This window comes from Gigantopelta aegis, chromosome 15, assembly GCF_016097555.1.
Source record: "Gigantopelta aegis isolate Gae_Host chromosome 15, Gae_host_genome, whole genome shotgun sequence".
Taxonomy (NCBI): domain Eukaryota; kingdom Metazoa; phylum Mollusca; class Gastropoda; order Neomphalida; family Peltospiridae; genus Gigantopelta; species Gigantopelta aegis.
The window spans coordinates 26,689,763-26,709,046 of NC_054713.1; the positions used below are offsets into that span (position 1 = coordinate 26,689,763).

The window sequence follows — 19,284 nt, forward strand, 5'->3', positions numbered from 1 at the left end:
TAGCACCACTATTACATGTGGATCTAAAGACGGCCGGTTGGAGCTCATGTCCACCAATCAAAACTTTACTTGCAGAATCCTGCCAGTGATTTAAAAATAATTTGAAAACATTCCGAATTATCCTGAGGGTATACGACATGTTTCGTGTGAATTAAAACATGTTTTATTTTATAAAATAAATAATTTGTAATGTAAAACTGAAGACTGATTTAGTTTTTATTTATTTTATAAATAAATAATTTTTAATATAAAATTGAAGACTGATAACCCACCCCGTACGTATTGGTATGGTTCGCTGTACTGCGGCCACTAAAATAGACTCGCCCGATATGTTTAGAATTTGTATGCTCCCAAATAACGTTATAAAAGGCGAAGTGTGATTGGTCAATATTTAAATTATTATTTACAGACGAAATGTTACCTGGACATTGGGACTACGCAGTGTTGTTAGTTTTAAATCACTGGCAGGATTCTGCAAGTAAGGTTTTGATTGGTGGACATGAGCTCCAACTGGCTGTCTTTAGATCCACATGTAATAGTGGAGCTAATTTTAATTAGATTGGGGTGGGGGGTGAGAATCACTTTTTTTCTTCTTTTTTTTTTACACCAGAAAATAGCACACACATCTCAGGGTTCAATTTGTATAGTGTTTTATTTGTTTATAAAAAGTGGGTCCAGTGTAAACCCATAGGATATAACCCAGCTACAACTTACATGTACATTTTAAGTATGAAATCAGCCAATGCTTTCTGTAGGGGGTGGGGAATCCTCACTCCAGTCCAGTCAATTGTTCACAACCTTGTGCTTGTAAAACTTTGTCGGGACACTCACAAATCACTTTTGATATTTGTTCCCATATTAGGAACCTCGTACACATATCTTGGGACAAGCAGGATTTCTGCCAGAGGGTACAGATAGTAAAATTATGTACCCTAAAATCTTGCAAATTAATAATTTTTGGATAGACGATAGCTTAATAAGACCTGCTTTTTTAAAATTTGTCAAAGCATGAAATGCAGTGACCCAATTTCAAAACATTTCACACTCATAACCACTTAGTAGAGGCATTATGGTCTCTTTTTGTTTTTATTATGAACTGGATATTAAGAAATTAAGTTAAAACTTTAACACATTTATTAACTGGGCCTCAGAATTTAAGAATACTAATATGTCCTCAGTATCTGATTGCTATTAATTGTCCGAAAAATAATGATTTTAGAACATCTTGGTAATCAATAACATATTTGTGAATGTTCAGACAAAAACAAAATAACAAAACTTGGGAGTTCAACAGATTAAATATGGTTAGTATAGATTTTAAAAATACACAAAATGTAATACAATTTCTATCTCAAATGGTGTCCATGGCAGCGTCTTGATATTATTACACAAGTTCACACAGTAATGCTTTAAACATCTTAAATTACAATAGATTAAGCACTGATTAAGAAATATGAGTTTGAATTTTTAACTAAAATTAAAATTAAGAAGTTGTATAAATGTATTAGCTGTTAATTAAAATTGAAAAATGTCATGTTTACAAGTATTATATTTTTTAACTAAATTTAAGAAAGGTTATGTACATACAAGTATTTGTTTTGAACTAAAATTAACGTTTTTGAACTAAAATTAAGAAAGGTTATGTTTACAAGTATAGTTATTAACAACCAAAGTTAAGAAATTTGTTTTAAAATTGTAACTGAAGTAAATAAATCTTCTTAAACTGCTGACATTAGTTGTTACTTAAACCTTTTGCTTAAATTATCAATTTTGTCAAACCCAATGTGTGGTACATGTAGCTTAAAATTAATCTGATCTAAAATGAAACAAATTATAAGTTTCCACAGAAACAAGGGTGTTTGCCTAGTAACTACTGAGTTTATGTATTAATTAGTATTAATATTTTATAACAAAATTTGGTCTTGCATTGTGTATTGAAATACACTATTTAACAGGTTAATGACTTCATTATTAGAAACAGAGCTTCTAGAATTTTATAAAAATCCACTTGCCATGGGATCAATGATTTAAAAAATTTACTAGCCACGATTAAAAATTTACTAGCCCTACTTTACTCAAGTACATTTTACTAATATTAACAACTGGATATGTCACCTATAGATGGAGATATACCATAAAAACCATTAGATTTGAGCAGGTAGGATATTCGTATTTACAAAATAGACTTAAATGCAGCAATTGACAACTTTTTTCACTAACCATCATGCATGGCAATAGTAGTTATTTACTAGCCCAACATTGAATATCATTAGCCATGGGAGTGGGGCAACCATAATTTAGAAGCCCTGAGCAATTGAAAACCAGTGGTGGAATGGAAACCAGAAAAATGTAGATTGGATCTACATGTACTATGGTATCGAACTGTCATTTCTAATACAACAAAATGTAGGTTGAGTATGCCAGTTATAAATGTATGAGTTACGAACTCTGTGTTCACTACGACAAAGTTTTCCACTGGACTGAATGTTTTGATACAAGTCTCTCATCTGAATCACAGACTGTTTGTGAGTCACCAGGTAGGCGTTGTTACAGCCTCGTGATTTGTACTCAGTGTCAAACCTCGAATCGTGGACCCGGTTTATGTCGAGAGGAGCAAGCCAAGAGCCCAGTGACACATCCTCGCTTAAAAACATTTTCAGATAGTTCGCATTGCTCACAACAAAGTGAATCAAGTCATTTGAAAGAACATAACCACCACCTAAAGCATATGGCAAATAGCGATCACAGGCAATCCAATCTTTCTCTGCCCACTTTCCAAGTTTTTTAACATGAGCACGGCCATCAAAAAATCCCCAGTATAAACGCTCTTTTGGTTTTGATTTTAGAACATCAAGAATTAAATCCAAACGTGCAAAACTGTCATCATCTACTTTGAGTACATATTGAAAATCTACATTTTGATCAAGCCATTTAAAAGCTTGCAGAAGTTTGCTGGTTAAAGCTGTGTATGTTTCCTTGTGCTCTGACAGAAGCAGAAGATCTTTGTGTATTGTCTGCTCTCTCTCGATGTGGCTGGAAAGAGACTCTTCGAGTGACGCTGTTCCAATCACGAAGCGAACAAGACAATTCTTAGGCAGGTTTTGTAGCCATGTTTCCCGAATAGCATCTCTCTGATGTCGATAATCTGGTGCCGTTAACACAAGAACCACCAAATGTGCAGTCAATTCTCGAGACGGTGCTAGAAAATGTTTCTTCCAAAAAGCCTTGCTTTGGGCATGCACAAGATCATCTTTCACCAGCCCATAGGTACGGTCATCACACGACATTGTGCACATAGCCATGTACATCAAACCACTAAGAGTCAGGAAAATTCCTCCAATCAAAATTGGTTGTTGCATGTCTGTTGAGTTTCCTTTCAATGAAACCAGCATTGTGATTGGAGTACATAGTTCACCAAAGCCAGATGGAGCAAGTCAGACCATCTGCAGCTTTTTATAAAAGATTCTCTACTCTGGAAGCACTGCAAAAAGACACAAATTACTATCAAATTTATAAATGACTGAGTTAAAAAAAATATATCAATATTTTCATAACTGTATCTTGATATATAATGGTTGTGATTATCATATCCCATAGCAAGATTAGCAAACTGCTAATTTTTATATAATGTAATTACAACATTTCGTAGTTAACTAATATACAACTAATGTCATTTCGATTTGTATGTTTTCACAGTACGATTCCGTCGCATTAAAATGTAAAATGCTGACTATCAGTTATTTTGTACTTTGATAAAAAATGATTTTTTTTTTATCTAGTAGTAGTAGTTTCTGCTGCATGGGACTATAATAGTAACAATGCGACACTTAAAACTTTATATCAAGAAGCGATATTAAAGTAAAGAAAATATATTGCATGATAATAAACAGGGCTAGACCTGGGTGGCTATTTTTGTTCGCCAAAATATTTGTCAATCTTCAATTTCTTTCACCAATCTAAATATGTATTTGCCAATTACATTTTGGCATTTCAGTTAAAATATTTTGTTTTTAATCTTGTTCTTTATGATAATATAGTGCATGCTAAGATGTACTTATTATTCAGTTTACGTCTTGTATGACACTGTTTTAGGGGATTTATTTTTTACTAATCTAATAATGAAATGCTGGTGATGTCTATAGGACTGGCCGTAGCCAGCCCTTGAAATTCGGACAAGTTTGCTACGGCAGTTAAGTGCCGTCGCAAATCAATTTTGCAACGGCACTACCGCGGCAATTTTAAAGAAAAGATTAATGCTGTCAAAATTATTCATAAATGATCCTCTGCTGTAATAATATGCTAAAACATAACATCTCAACTTTACTTTTGTAAGCTTCTATACTGGAATAAACCAATTTATATGAATTGAGGAAACTGAAAGCCACACACGATAATAAATTTATGCTTTTTTCTGGGATCTGTAATTGGAGATTATTTCAGAGAGAAATGCCTACAGACTTTTCACCACTCACGGATTTGCGATGGCAATGAAATGCTGTCACAAATCAAGTTTGCGATAGCATTGCCGATTGCTGCCGCGAATTTCGAGGGCTGCGTAGCCCAGTGGTAAAGAGCTTGTATGATGTGCGGTCAGTCTAGGGTCGATCCCCGTCGATGGGCTCATTGAAGTCAGTGCACCATACATCACAAAAGGAAGGAAATGTTTTATTTAACGACACACTCAACACATTTTATTTTACAGTTATATGGCATTGGACATATGGTTAAGGACCACACAGATATTGAGGAAGGAAACCTGCTGTCGCCACTTCATGGGCTACTCTTTTCGATTAGCAGCAAGGGATCTTTTATATGCACCATCCCATAGACAGGATAGCATATACCACGGCCTTTGATGTACCAGTCGTGATGCACTGGCTGGAGCGAGAAATAGCTCAATGGGCCCACCGACAGGTGTCGATCCCAAACTGACTGCGCATCAAGCGAGTGATTTAGCACTGGGCTAGGCCCCGCCCCTCATATCATGACATATATCACAAAAGAGTCAGTTTTACTTTTTGTATGCATCAGATAATGATATAAATTGTATGTTTTTCTGTAATTTGAAAGAAGCAAACGAAAGATTCACCGGACTAAGATATACACTATATATATTTTTTGCATCACAAGTGTGAAATGGTACATGTACATGTAAGTACCGGTACATAATGTTTACATATTTAATAACCTAACAAGTTATATCATTTAGTATCTTTCGAAATATGTGTGTGAAATGCTGAAATAAATGTAGTCCAGAACAGGACCCAATGCCCTTTTGTTTTTATTACAATTTAAAAAAAATGACGAGACATCAAAATAATTTGAAAATGACAAAAGGAGTTTATAAATGTCCAATTATGGAGACTTCAACAATTACATAACGTAAAATCTTACTTTTTTTTACTCTGCCCCATTATGTTTTGTAATGCTAACAATACTCACCCCTCTAAAGTTATGTAACAGTTGTCTCCCACCCACTTCCCTATTTTCTTGTTACAGACATTAATTTTATCAACATTACTAATTTATAAACATTAGATTTTCTGTTCTTATTTTGGTAAAATTCTTTTTCTTTTCTGCTTTATATAAATATAAAACTCTAGTCCCACCAGATACTGTGCTACCCCTCCAGATAGTGTTCCAAAGCCACAGGACTATATGCATGTATCTTTAATCACTTTGGTAATAAACAGATGTATTATTGTATATATAATAAAAAAAATCTTTTGTTTTTTTAAAAAACAAAATGACCAGACTGGCTCTTTTATTTTATGAAGAAAAAAAAAGTACATACATATATATATATATATAAAAATTAAAGTGCGTAACTCTTAATCATACCCTACCCCATGACCTCGTTTTGTAACTACCCTCCTAACTTACCTGTATGATTTATTACTGAATACTGTTCATAATTGTTTTGGTGTCCAACTCAAGAGTATTGCCAGTCACCCAAAATAAAGACAAAGGAAACGTCTTTATATGTTATTGCTATCAAAACACTGGGTTGTGACTGTTTCACAAGTGGAAAAATGCTCATTCAGTTTCACGCCGTTTTTGATTTGTATTTCTGTGCAAGGGCGGAGGGATGTATCATGTTGGCATTTATATTATATCAGTAGATATAGCAGCCATCTATATGAATTATAATTTCGCCATTTAATATGTTTGAAATATAATCTGTAAACATAGAAAGGTTAAACTAATAATGATTGTATATATAAGTGAGAAACAATATATGTATTCCTCACCAACGTACCCACTTCGTGGAAATGAACTCAACCACGTGCCCTAGATTTACAACATTAACCGGTGCGACAAAACATGACTAATAAAATTTAAAACTTGTTGTCGCTAGTAATCAAACATTTAGTATCAACAATGCAACATGTCTTAAACAGTATTTAATTTTATTGTGTTTTCTAACTTTAGGACAAGCAACTGGCAGTACACTAATGAATAGTAGACTGGCCCCATGGACATGCAAATAGCGCTTATTTACACCATGATCAACAGAACAAAACTGGTTGAAGAAATGTTTGGTTCTAAAAATCGAGATGGAAAAAATCTTTCACATATTTTTTCGCCAAACTGAAAATTCTTTTGCAATATATATATTTGTTTTCGCAATTGGCAACTTTGTCGAACGACAGCACGAGTCCTGATAAACAATACAAAGTTTTGTATGGCTTTCTTTCATAAGTGCTGGCGATGAAAATAATACATGAGTTTTCAAAAGCTGAAGTAAGCATCACAATATGTTAAAATGTGAAAGTTAAAAAAAAAACTCAGAGTTAGACTTGTATGCTGTAGCAATACTATACTCGTAGTTCATATTGGGACTTAACACTAAAGGTTTTATTTGCCTGTTAGTCAATCAAAAACCGTAGTGAACAAGTATACTGACAGTAATAAATAATGTTTAAATCAAACTTGCAATGCGACTTCAAATTCTATTTTGTTTTCATTTTCAGTTTTTATTACAAGTTTGAGGATTATGAAAAAGAGCACAGGGTAGCCGGTATTTTGTAAACAATAAACGTCAAAATTATTAACATCAGAACAGGTACTTAATTTTATTTGTTTTATTGGGGGAGGGATGGGAATTCACACAAAAAAATGCTCGCGAACTGACTCTTTTTCATTAAAGGGACAGGCCCTAGTTTCAGCCCATGAAAATGTACACTAAGTTTATTTAATCTACAAACCTTTAACACATTTGGATAAAGTTACAACTGAGTGAAAGATGATTTTCTGAGTGTGAAATGGTGAAATACCCTCTAAAAATAGACTAAAACTCGACTCCATAACTGTTACTTCTCGGACGCTTGTGCGTTTTTTTTAAATATGAGAAATGCATTTTGTGAAATTAAAAACACCAGGATGACCAAAAACACTTCGAATGTACGGAAATGGATAATCTAAACAATAAAATCTAAGTATCCTGGCGTCATATGTTTTCGATACGATAAGCAAAAAAATAAAATATAATAAAAACAATACTTTGTACATACAATACTACTTTACCTTTCTCAAGTCACATTAGTTTATTATAAAAAAACAGTGATAATTTCCCATGAACGCCAAGTTTTCCTCCAAAAAAACTAGCTGCTAAGTCGTACAGGTGTTACCGCTATATTTTCACAAACGTCATGTTTTCGATAGTTTCACTGGCTGTCTATTTTTGTCCTCGTTATGGCAGTGAAGGGTCTATACTCCGTGCAATAATTTATATCAAAATCTTCATTTGAAAATAAAATCATAAAACGTTTGTAACTTGTAAAAAATATTGAATAATCTTCAGACCAATAGACATTGTTTACTGAAAACATATTTACATTATGTTTTCGTCATAGGCTAATGTCTAATCCTCTTATTATACATATCAACAGCACCAAAATTCAGATTGTAACCTTAAGTACTCTGACAGAGGTACAGAACTATATATTTTCAAAAAATCTAATTCCACCAAACCACCTTTATTTGTAGTAAATGTAAATGCACATGTAAACATGCCCCCACCAGAAATTACCGAAAAGAACGTAGCTGTGAATGACATAAGAGGTAACCCAACCAGCCTTCCATAAATTTTATTGTTCAGTGTAATGATCACGTGGTATATCGTCGAACTTTGGCAGGTCAGATGTCAGTGTTGCAGACGATAACTTTGCAGGGATTTGTGATATCTGGATTTCACTATGTAAAACATTTCATTAGTACCAAAATATTGCATTACAAAAAACTGATAACATGCACACTATTTATGGTATTATACAACTGTGTCCGGTGTATCGGCGCGTCCGGTGATTCGGCACACTTGGTATTTTGCTTGAGTATGCTTAGGAAGTTGTCATGTTGTCAGAGTTTTTAACGAATTAAAGTTCAGTTCCTTTTTCAATGGTTAATCAAGTATCAACATATTTATTGTTAAGGGTGCAATTAATTTTTTTTTTAGAATTATCAATAATTATATAATAATTTCAAAATAAAACATTCACCTGTTTTCGTGTTTATAAACGCGAAGTAGGTCATCCTTATTGATATTAAGAATGTTAAAACCAGTCTAAAAACACCTTTCCCGCATTTTAAAAATTATAGTAAACAGTATAAATGTAAAAAAAAAAAATTGGGTTATTTTTTTATTTAAACTGAAAAAGAAAACACAGGCAAATGCAAACAAAACGAAAATTTTACACCTTAATTGACAGTCAGTCCTAGTGCTGCAACGATAAACCGGTATACCGCGATAACTGATCAGCTCGATACGAACCGCGGTACAGTTTTGTGTATCGCGATTTTTACAAGCTATTTTTTTACTTGTATCTTATTTGACTTGAAATAGGCAAACAAACAAACAAACAAAACCCCCATCATTTTATTAATTGGTGATGACAGGAAATGTAACAATCACGTCAAGCGTAGTCGGGTTACTTGTTGGTATACGTATGATACGAAATGATAGGTCGATTATACTTGGTTCTAACTTCTAAACAAAACGTGTTAAAAGTCCGGAAAAAAAAAAAACCAGTTAACGGTAATTACAAATAAATGTTTTGTTACTTACACATTATTAGTCATTGTTCATTTACGTTGGAATACAGCTATGGCTATAATCTTTAAAGAAATAAACCAACAAGTGAGAATCGCACTTCGCTGTTTTTCCCTGAACTCGGAATACTACGGCTGATCGTTCAAAACACCTCGCCCAATAATATCCGGTTCAGTCGATCTGCCGAAACATTGCGACTCAAGACGTATATTTCCGTGTCAAGCGAGCAGCAACGGAAAAGCCCGATAGCCTCCATTTTGGGTGATATTGCTTTTGTAAAGGAGGAGATGTTACCCCAGAAGTCAAATATGGAACAGGCTATATTTGAGATTGATGTGTTCAAGGGAGAGGCTCTAATACCAATGTCAGAAGACCCATTGGTATGGTGGAAAGGACACCAGTGGCAGTCTCCCATTATCTCCCAGTTAGCAAGGAAACGGTTGTGTATTCCAGCAACATCGGTACCATCAGAACGTGTATTCAGTACAGCTGAGTACATTGTAACAGCACAGACAGCTGGGGACATTGTAACAGCACTCAATCCCGAAGTAGTAGATATGCTGATTTTCTTGAAAAAACCCATATGGCCTAAAACATTTAGCCTAACAGCTGAAACTAAAGATCATTAAAAAGTTTATGCCTTCTTCTTTCATTAAAAAAACAACCCATAAATATTACATTTAAATAATATCAACTATATTGCAATACATATTGCAATACGGTTTCTTATATCGCAATACGGTTTTGACCGTATCGTTGCACCTCTAGTCATTCCAGTTCACAATTGTCACATTGTTATAAAAAATAAAAGCGAAATAAGATCCACGTGTGTGCACAATCTACCCGAGAAAAATAAAATCCATGTAGGCATCTTAACCATGCATGACAATGAATATGTATGCATCTGCAGTACTGTGCCACTTGAGAAAACGATTCCGAAACTGATCATGAGATGGGTCATATGTGATCGTTCGTTTTCATAGTAATATTTTTAACAAGACAAAACAAAAAAGTACTAAAATAATTCTGGGACAATAGTGTAGCGTTTATGGGCTAAAAGTGAGGTCATGAGCGGTTTATAAATAGAGGGGTCAACGATCTACATCTACTGCGCCGAATCACCGGACATGCAAATCGTTTTGGATACAAGGGGGTGCCTATATTTATGCACCATTTTAAAATGTTTATTTACTACAGACATAAAACAGTTTGTAGTGTATTTCAGATTATGCACTTCTTCATTGGTGAGAGACGCATTTTATTAAATATTTCACAATGTTCACATAGAAAATGGTCCTTGAAAGCTTAGGTGTGCCGATACACCGGACAGCACTGCAATTAAAACATGAAGTTGGCAGCTTGACTTGAAGCATTTTTAATATTGCGAGGAAAAAAAGACACTTCGTTGTTTATATTCAGGCTGATAGTGACGTAATATATCGCATAATCTCGCGATACATGCAGTTACAAACAAAGTATCGAAAACATATGTCGATCGAAATTGTATGACGGTACGATACAGTATGATTTTAGTCATCAAAAACGGCTCTAATAGTAAAAGAAATATGCTTTTATATTCCGGTTGCTTTTTTTCAGGACTGGGTTACATTTTATGTTATGTACCCTAACTTCAAAATGTATTCTTTCCGTATCAGGTACCTGTCGTATTCGCATTTCAGTCATTACCCGTCATCTGTTCATAACGAATCGGAATCGTCGATGAACATAGAAGTGACAGATTGGGGACGAGATAATCTATTCTGGGGAAAGTCACCTGAGAAGACGAATAAATTGCATAATGCAGATCGCTGTATTGTCAACATTTTAAAATTTAATCGAAGTAAAACCTTACTTAGATTATTTCCTCTTTTTAAAGCATTTAAAGTTAAACAAACATAAAAAACACTTTTGTATTCCAGACTATTTTTCAATTTTGTGCTACGCTGCAACTAATCTTCTGATGTAAATTCCTCTATTCTTTGCTTGGACCCATGGTAAATCGTCACTGGACAAACCGTGCATTCTTTTTAGTAGACTATTTAAAGAGAACTTAGTCCTTGAATTTCAAGTTGAAACATATCTCAGTATACTTGATAAAACTATGTGTCATACATTTTTTAGATTTCGTATAGCTAACATCGTTTTACCTATCAAAACAGGAAGATGGACCAATATTTTATATGAAACAAAAAATGTATCTGGGCCTATTGTACTACTGATGATCTTTGTGATGAAAGTTAAAGTTTGTTTTGTTTAACGACACCACTAGAGCACATTGGCTACTGGATGTCAAACATTTGGTAACTCTGACATAGAGTCTTAGAGAGGAAACCCAGTGCATTTTTCCATTAATAGCAAGAGGTCTTGTATGTGCGCTTTCTCACAGACAGGAAATCACATACCACAGCCTTTGACCAGTTGTGGTGCACTGGTAGGAACGAGGAAAAATCAATCAACTGAATGGATCCGCTGAGGTGGTTCGATCCTGCGACGCAAGCATCTCAGGCGAGCTGTTGGTGGTGAATTTTACTACTTGTATGTACAAAATTTACAGAAGATAGATGTAAATATATTCACAAATATTATTGGGAATTTAAAATTCAATTGTCATTAAGTGTCATTAATATTTATATTATTTAAAATGTCTGTAAAGAAGGCACTCAAACCAAGAAACTAGTTCATGCAAAATTATTTAATAAACGCATGCCTGTTTCATTATTTTATCCGCACCATCCATCAGAATTATTTCAGGACCTACTCTAAAGTTTGTTATTGTTTTAACGGCATCACATAGAGCACATTGATTAATTAATCATCGGCTATTGAATATCAAACATTTGTTAATTCTAACACGTAGTCATTAGAAGAAAACCGCTACATTAAAATGTTTACAAAATCGTCTGTGGTAGGAGTGTTACCTGGAGAGAAGTTTAGCCCCTCCCTACACGACGTGTATACTTCAAGACACATAATCCATACTACCTAGTACTGAACACACTGAATGATGATCAAGTCTGTGGTAGGAGTGTTACCTGGAGAGAATATTAGCCCCTCCCTACACGACGTGTATACTTCAAGACACATAATCCATACTACCTAGTACTGAACACACGGAATGATGATCAAGTCTGTGGTAGGAGTGTTACCTGGAGAGAAGTTTAGCCCCTCCCTACACAGCGTGTATACTTCAAGACACATAATCCATACTACCTAGTACTGAACACACTGAATGATGATCAAGTCTGTGGTAGGAGTGTTACCTGGAGATAATTTTAGCCCCTCCCTACACGACGTGTATACTTCAAGACACATAATCCACACTACCTAGTACTGAACACACTGAATGATGATCAAGTCTGTGGTAGGAGTGTTACCTGGAGAGAATTTTAGCCCCTCCCTACACGACGTGTATACTTCAAGACACATAATCCACACTACCTAGTACTGAACACACTGAATGATGATCAAGTCTGTGGTAGGAGTGTTACCTGGAGAGAATTTTAGCCCCTCCCTACACGACGTGTATACTTCAAGACACATAATCCACACTACCTAGTACTGAACACACTGAATGATGATCAAGTCTGTGGTAGGAGTGTTACCTGGAGAGAATTTTAGCCCCTCCCTACACGACGTGTATACTTCAAGACACATAATCCACACTACCTAGTATTGAACACACTGAATGATGATCAAGTCTGTGGTAGGAGTGTTACCTGGAGAGAATTTTAGCCCCTCCCTACACGACGTGTATACTTCAAGACACCTAATCCATACTACCTAGTACTGAACACACTGAATGATGATCAAGTCTCGCTAATCCACGGGAATTTTAGCCCCTCCCTACACGGCGTGTATACTTCAAGACACATAATCCGTACTACCTAGTACTGAACACACTGAATGATGATCAAGTCTGTGGTAAGAGTGTTACTTGGAGAGAATTTTAGCCCCTCCCTACACAGCGTGTATACTTCAAGACACATAATCCATACTACCTAGTACTGAACACACTGAATGATGATCAAGTCTCGCTAATCCACGGGAATTTTAGCCCCTCCCTACACGGCGTGTATACTTCAAGACACATAATCCGTACTACCTAGTACTGAACACACTGAATGATGATCAAGTCTGTGGTAGGAGTGTTACCTGGAGATAATTTTAGCCCCTCCCTACACGACGTGTATACTTCAAGACACATAATCTGTACTACCTAGTACTGAACACACTGAATGATGATCAAGTCTGTGGTAGGAGTGTTACCTGGAGATAATTTTAGCCCCTCCCTACACGACGTGTATACTTCAAGACACATAATCCACACTACCTAGTACTGAACACACTGAATGATGATCAAGTCTGTGGTAGGAGTGTTACTTGGAGATAATTTTAGCCCCTCCCTACACGGCGTGTATACTTCAAGACACATAATCCGTACTACCTAGTACTGAACACACTGAATGATGATCAAGTCTGTGGTAGGAGTGTTACCTGGAGATAATTTTAGCCCCTCCCTACACGACGTGTATACTTCAAGACACATAATCTGTACTACCTAGTACTGAACACACTGAATGATGATCAAGTCTGTGGTAGGAGTGTTACCTGGAGATAATTTTAGCCCCTCCCTACACGACGTGTATACTTCAAGACACATAATCCGTACTACCTAGTACTGAACACACTGAATGATGATCAAGTCTCGCTAATCCACGGGTATGTGTAAAGAGAACATACCAAGCTAAGTAAGTTTGATGATCAAGTCTCGCTAATCCACGAGAATGTGTAAAGAGAACATACCAAGCTAAGTAAGTTTGATGATCAAGTATAGCTAATTCACGGGAATGTGTAAAGAGAACATACCAAGCTAAGTAAGTTTGATGATCAAGTATAGCTAATTCACGGGAATGTGTAAAGAGAACATACCAAGCTAAGTAAGTTTGATGATGAAATCCCGCTAATCCACGAGAATGGTGCTTTATGGAGAGTTAGGGAGAACGCCTGTCGAGTTAACTATATATAGAAGAATGGCATGTTACTGGGCGCGACTGATATCAAGAAAACAATCAAAATTGTCTACTCTTTTATACAAAATTATGTTAAATGACCACCTTACTAATGGAACTAACTATAACTGGATTAATACTGTTAAAAACATACTGAATAACTTGCGAATGGGTGATATCTGGATAAGACAATCTTTCATATCAGTAAATTGTCTCTCACAACAAATTAAATAGACAATGCGATCAGTATTTACAAACATGGAAAAATAACATAATTTCACTGTCATCGAGAGGCAACACTTACCAATTATACAAAGAACAACTATTTTTCGAAAGCTATATCAATAAACTACCAGAAAAACTGTGGACAGCACTCTTAAAATTTAGAACGTCTAACCATTACCTACCCGTTGAAATTGGACGTTGGAATAATACACTCATAGAAGACAGAATTTGCACATTATGTAATGTAATGGACATTGGCGACGAGTTCCATTATCTTTTTAGTTGCCATTTTTTCCATAATTCAAGAGTCCAGTTGCTACACCCATATTATTATACGAGACCAAGTACTTATAAATTTAGAGAACTAATGGAGAATAAACGAATTAGTACCCTAAAGAAATTATCATATTTCATAATTATAATAACTAATGAATTCAAACGCCCTTGACTACAAACACCATCAAAACCAAACATATTTAACAAAATACTATCATTATCCACTGCACCATATACAAGTTTGACAATCTATTCGTTTATAAGTACTTGGATACCCGTATATCTGTATTAAATATCTGTATTATTACATAATATATTGATGTGCGTGATTGTATATGTTTGTATATGTGTTTGTGAATGTATTGTAATTAATGTATTTACTGTCAACCATCTTGTCACGTGTTACGTGTATATAACAAAATGTTTATGTATATATTCCTCCTATGCCGTTGTGTAACGGCCCGAGTGTAAATAAAGTCTTGTCTTGTAAAGAGAACATACCAAGCTAAGTAAGTTTGATGATCAAGTCTCGCTAATCCACGAGAATGTGTAAAGAGAACATACCAAGCTAAGTAAGTTTGATGATCAAGTCTCGCTAATCCACGAGAATGTGTAAAGAGAACATACCAAGCTAAGTAAGTTTGATGATCAAGTCTCGCTAATTCACGGGAATGTGTAAAGAGAACATACCAAGCTAAGTAAGTTTGATGATCAAGTCTCGCTAATCCACGGGAATGTGTAAAGAGAACATACCAAGCTAAGTAAGCATATCATTTATTGTCTTAGTCTAAAGGTTAAACTTGTAAATCAACGTAGATAAGGAATAAAACGCAGCAACATAATATATTCAGTACTCGCACGCAAAAAATACACAAAATATTATTTTTACTATTAATTATTAATAAAAATGTAAACACCACATATATAAATTATTGAATTCTAATCCATTTCGGCCCTCTTTTTTGATTATGAGTGTCCCACATTTTACATGTCACAATAAAATAAAGCCATATTTAGGCTCCTCCGTCCAAGACAGGAAAGGGGTGGGTTGGAGAGGGACCGCCTGCACTGGCAGGTGTAAGGGAGCACCAGCAGTCCGACCATAGCCATACAGTTGCTAAGACGACTATATATGTTATTCACAAACCATTATCAGTTGCATTGCGCCCCGTCCCCTTGACCATACCGAACACCTTCCAAAGACGGTTGTTTAAAGGTAGAGTCAACTCAAACAAGAGCCTTATGTGTTGGAAAGATGCATACCCGGACCACCAACACATACTGACACTTTAACAAATGAAAAACGCGTAATTTTAGAGTTAATAAAAAAACCATGATTATTCCTGCTAACTGGGGGCAGCCATTTTGTTTCGTTTTTGTGACGTCCGGTGGTATAGCTTGTGGCGAAGTGACGTCAGCTCCGTCCATCTTCTCTATGCACAGTGTAAACAAACGCTCTAATTTACAACAAGGCGCTTCGCTTTCATCAACCTGACTTGTAAAACAACATAAATGACTTGATAATATAATAAACTATTTAACTAAATATATTTCAGGTTACATCAATAGAACGAAATGGAGTTATAGTATTTTTTTCTTTTTTAAATCCAAAGAAAAAATGCATATTATTAGGCCTATTGGTAGGGTACGTTCGAGCAAAAACGACCACTCACGATACCCAAGTGATATTTTTCTTTTCTTTGGGACGACGTAATTGGTCAGTTTTGTTATTTTAGATGGGAAAGTCTACTTAATCATGGATTTTACAGAATTACTTACAGTAATAAAGCAGGGCGGTTGGTAATGTCCATTACGATTTGAAGTGTATCCGTGCTGTTATCACACAATACTCTGTGATCTTCATAAAAGAGGCACGTCTTTTTAGTGTGTTTAGACACAGTGTCTGGGGACCGTCTGAATATACACCTGCCAATCAGGAACCACAGAAAGGCCACGGAAAGAAAAAGACCAATTAACCAAGAAAACACTCCGATAATTGTTTCAGTACGTGGGTTAATTTATGTACAAAACATAATACAGTTATTTCAACACTTTGACAATGGTGGTTTATTTTGTATTGAAAAATAATATATAACTGGTACTGGCTTACTAGGATGGATATAATTACAGAACATTGCGATGCATCTGCAAAAACCAGGTATGTTTTCTTTCTTCACTTTGAAGACTAATTTCTGACGTGACACGTTAGGTATTACATAACCACCAGCTCGCCAGAGGGCGTATTCACTGGGATGGTACAAAATGGCTGCGCCCGTTATATATACTAGCCGTCACATTTAACCGTTTTATTAATTAACTATACGATTATACTTGCTGATATTAAGCAATAAAGTGCATTATATATCGTTGAATATGCATACCAGGCCAAATGCCTTAATTGTCCCCTCCTTTAAAGCCATGTACATTTTTCCATTAGTAGCAAGGGATCTTTTATATGCACAGACAGGATAAAGCATACCACGGCTTTTGATAAACCAGTCGTGGTGCACAGGCTGGAACGAGAAATAGCCCAATGGGTCCACCGATAGGGATCGATCCTAGACCGAACGCGCATCAGGCGAACGCTTTACCACGTGACTACGTGAAGTAGTTGTTTGCTAGCTCTCTCTCTCTCTCTCTCTCTCTCTCTCTCTCTCTCTCTCTCTCTCTCTCTCTCTCTCTGTGTGTGTGTATTTCTGTTTTGTCTATTTAATATACAAGTATAGTGTGTGAGTGTGTGTGTGTGTATTTCTGTTTGTCTATTTAATTTACAAGTATAGTGTGTGTGTGTGTGTGTGTGTGTGTGTGTGTATTTCTGTTTGTCTATTTAATTTACAAGTATAGTACTTAGTTGGTTATGTGGACCCAGCATCGTGAAGTATGAAAAGGGGGTGGGGGACGTAGCTCAGTGGTAAAGCGCTCGCTTGATGCGCGGTGGGTTTAGGATCGATCCCCGTCGGTGGGCCCATTGGGCTATTTCTCGTTCCAGCCAGTGCTCCACAACTGGTGTAACAAAGGCCGTGGTATGTACTATCCTGTCTGTGGGATGGTGCATATAAAAGATCCCTTGTTAATCGAACAGAGTAGCCCATGAAGTGGCGGCAGCGGGTTTCCCCTCTCTACATCTGTGTGGTCCTTAACCATATGTCTGACGCCATATAACCGTAAATAAAATGTGTTGAGTGCGTCGTTAAATAAAACATTTCCTTCCTTCCTTCCATTTTCAATGGGTAAGTCGTCGTGAGACGTTCTACATTTGATGACATAACTGCCCACAGCAGAGACTATTAATCTATAGTTTTAAAAAACATTAGTCGTTCTCTTGATGATAGGACAACGTTATTGCTTGACGCTTGTAAACATTGATCACCGTGCCATGATTCCTGCAACTTGCCAAGAGACCAGAAAGCTTGGGATATCTAGACCCCGCTGATTGTTAAGATGATTTAATTGTTTATTAAAGTGTCAAATGACAATATATATAAAATTATACAAAGGAAACATAAAAAATATTGCCAAGTAGCCTAAATAGACTTATTGGACACCTAACACACTGTATTACATGAAACTAAAACTAATGTTACGATATAAAACTATAGAGAAAACAAAATAACTATATATATATATAGTCAAACTTCGATAACTCGATCTTGAAGGGGACGAGGAAATAGTTCGAGTTTCAAGGAGTTCGAGTTTTCGAAATTAATATATAAGAGTTCAAATTTGAAACTGCATTGCAGCTGGTTGCAGCACTGCAGCTGGTTGATTTTGCTTAATATTGTAAGAAGCGTGCGCTTCGCTGCCTACCTCTGAACTATGAAAACTATTCATCCCCAGTTGAAAGGCGAATTAATATATCAGTCACCTCACCCCACCACTCCATATCACCCCACCCCATCCCAGCTGTTGGCATCTTCGACGCCTGCGTATATTGTAAAAGTAAGTAAATAAAACAAAAACGATAACTCATATGAATTTGAAATATATGCTTGGGGATATAGGCTACATGTATTTATTGACAGAAGAGAAAAACGAAAAAAGAAGGCATTTACATACATATATAAATAACAGAAATTATTACATAATAAAAATATATCTGTATTCTTATTGGTCAAAAACCAGTCACATGACCGTCCGTAAATAGTGATATTGCCCTGAGACGGTCTCACCGATCCATCAAAAGTGAGTGCCTGAACCTCTGTGGATAGGGGCACGTAAAACACAGTTTCCTTCCTTCCTTCCTTCAAAAGTGATATTGCCCTGACCAATGAAAATAAAGATGAGACAAAATTCTATCCAATAAATGAGTAGGTAACGTAATGCAACGTCAACTGCTAATCCTAATGTAAACAAGCACAAACTTGTAACAAAACGCTTTGCTGTCCTTCAGCAAAAAGATAACATACTTAGTCATACCGAGTTTAATTCCGCAAATACGACAAAAACAAGGTCAGTAATCGTCAACTTGTGTATGGAATATCTCGCAGATTTAGAAACGTATATGATACAACAAAATGCAGGATTTTATGTTACAAATCTCAGGATTTTGTGTTACAAATAAAAAATGCATTTGAAGGTAATCGATAACTGTTCGGTATAAATGTATGTTCAGATTTATCACATTTTGTGTTTTATTTTGCTATTAATATGATTTTGGCACTTTTGCTGGTTATAATGTCTCGAATTAGATTTTTTGTCTTGTAATGTTTCAACTGTTTATTTCCG

The 19,284-nt window shown here is 35.7% G+C and overlaps 1 protein-coding gene across 1 annotated transcript; it reads right to left on the minus strand.

Annotated features, from left to right (window-relative positions):
• Window positions 1-633: 633 nt before the first annotated feature.
• LOC121390616 (beta-1,3-galactosyltransferase 6-like) lies at window positions 634-10,944 on the minus strand. Its single transcript, XM_041522476.1, is given in 3 exon segments — window positions 634-3,347; window positions 3,349-3,481; window positions 10,824-10,944. Coding segments are annotated over 2 exon segments (1,038 nt in total). The 5' UTR covers window positions 3,409-3,481; window positions 10,824-10,944; the 3' UTR covers window positions 634-2,369.
• Window positions 10,945-19,284: the final 8,340 nt, after the last annotated feature.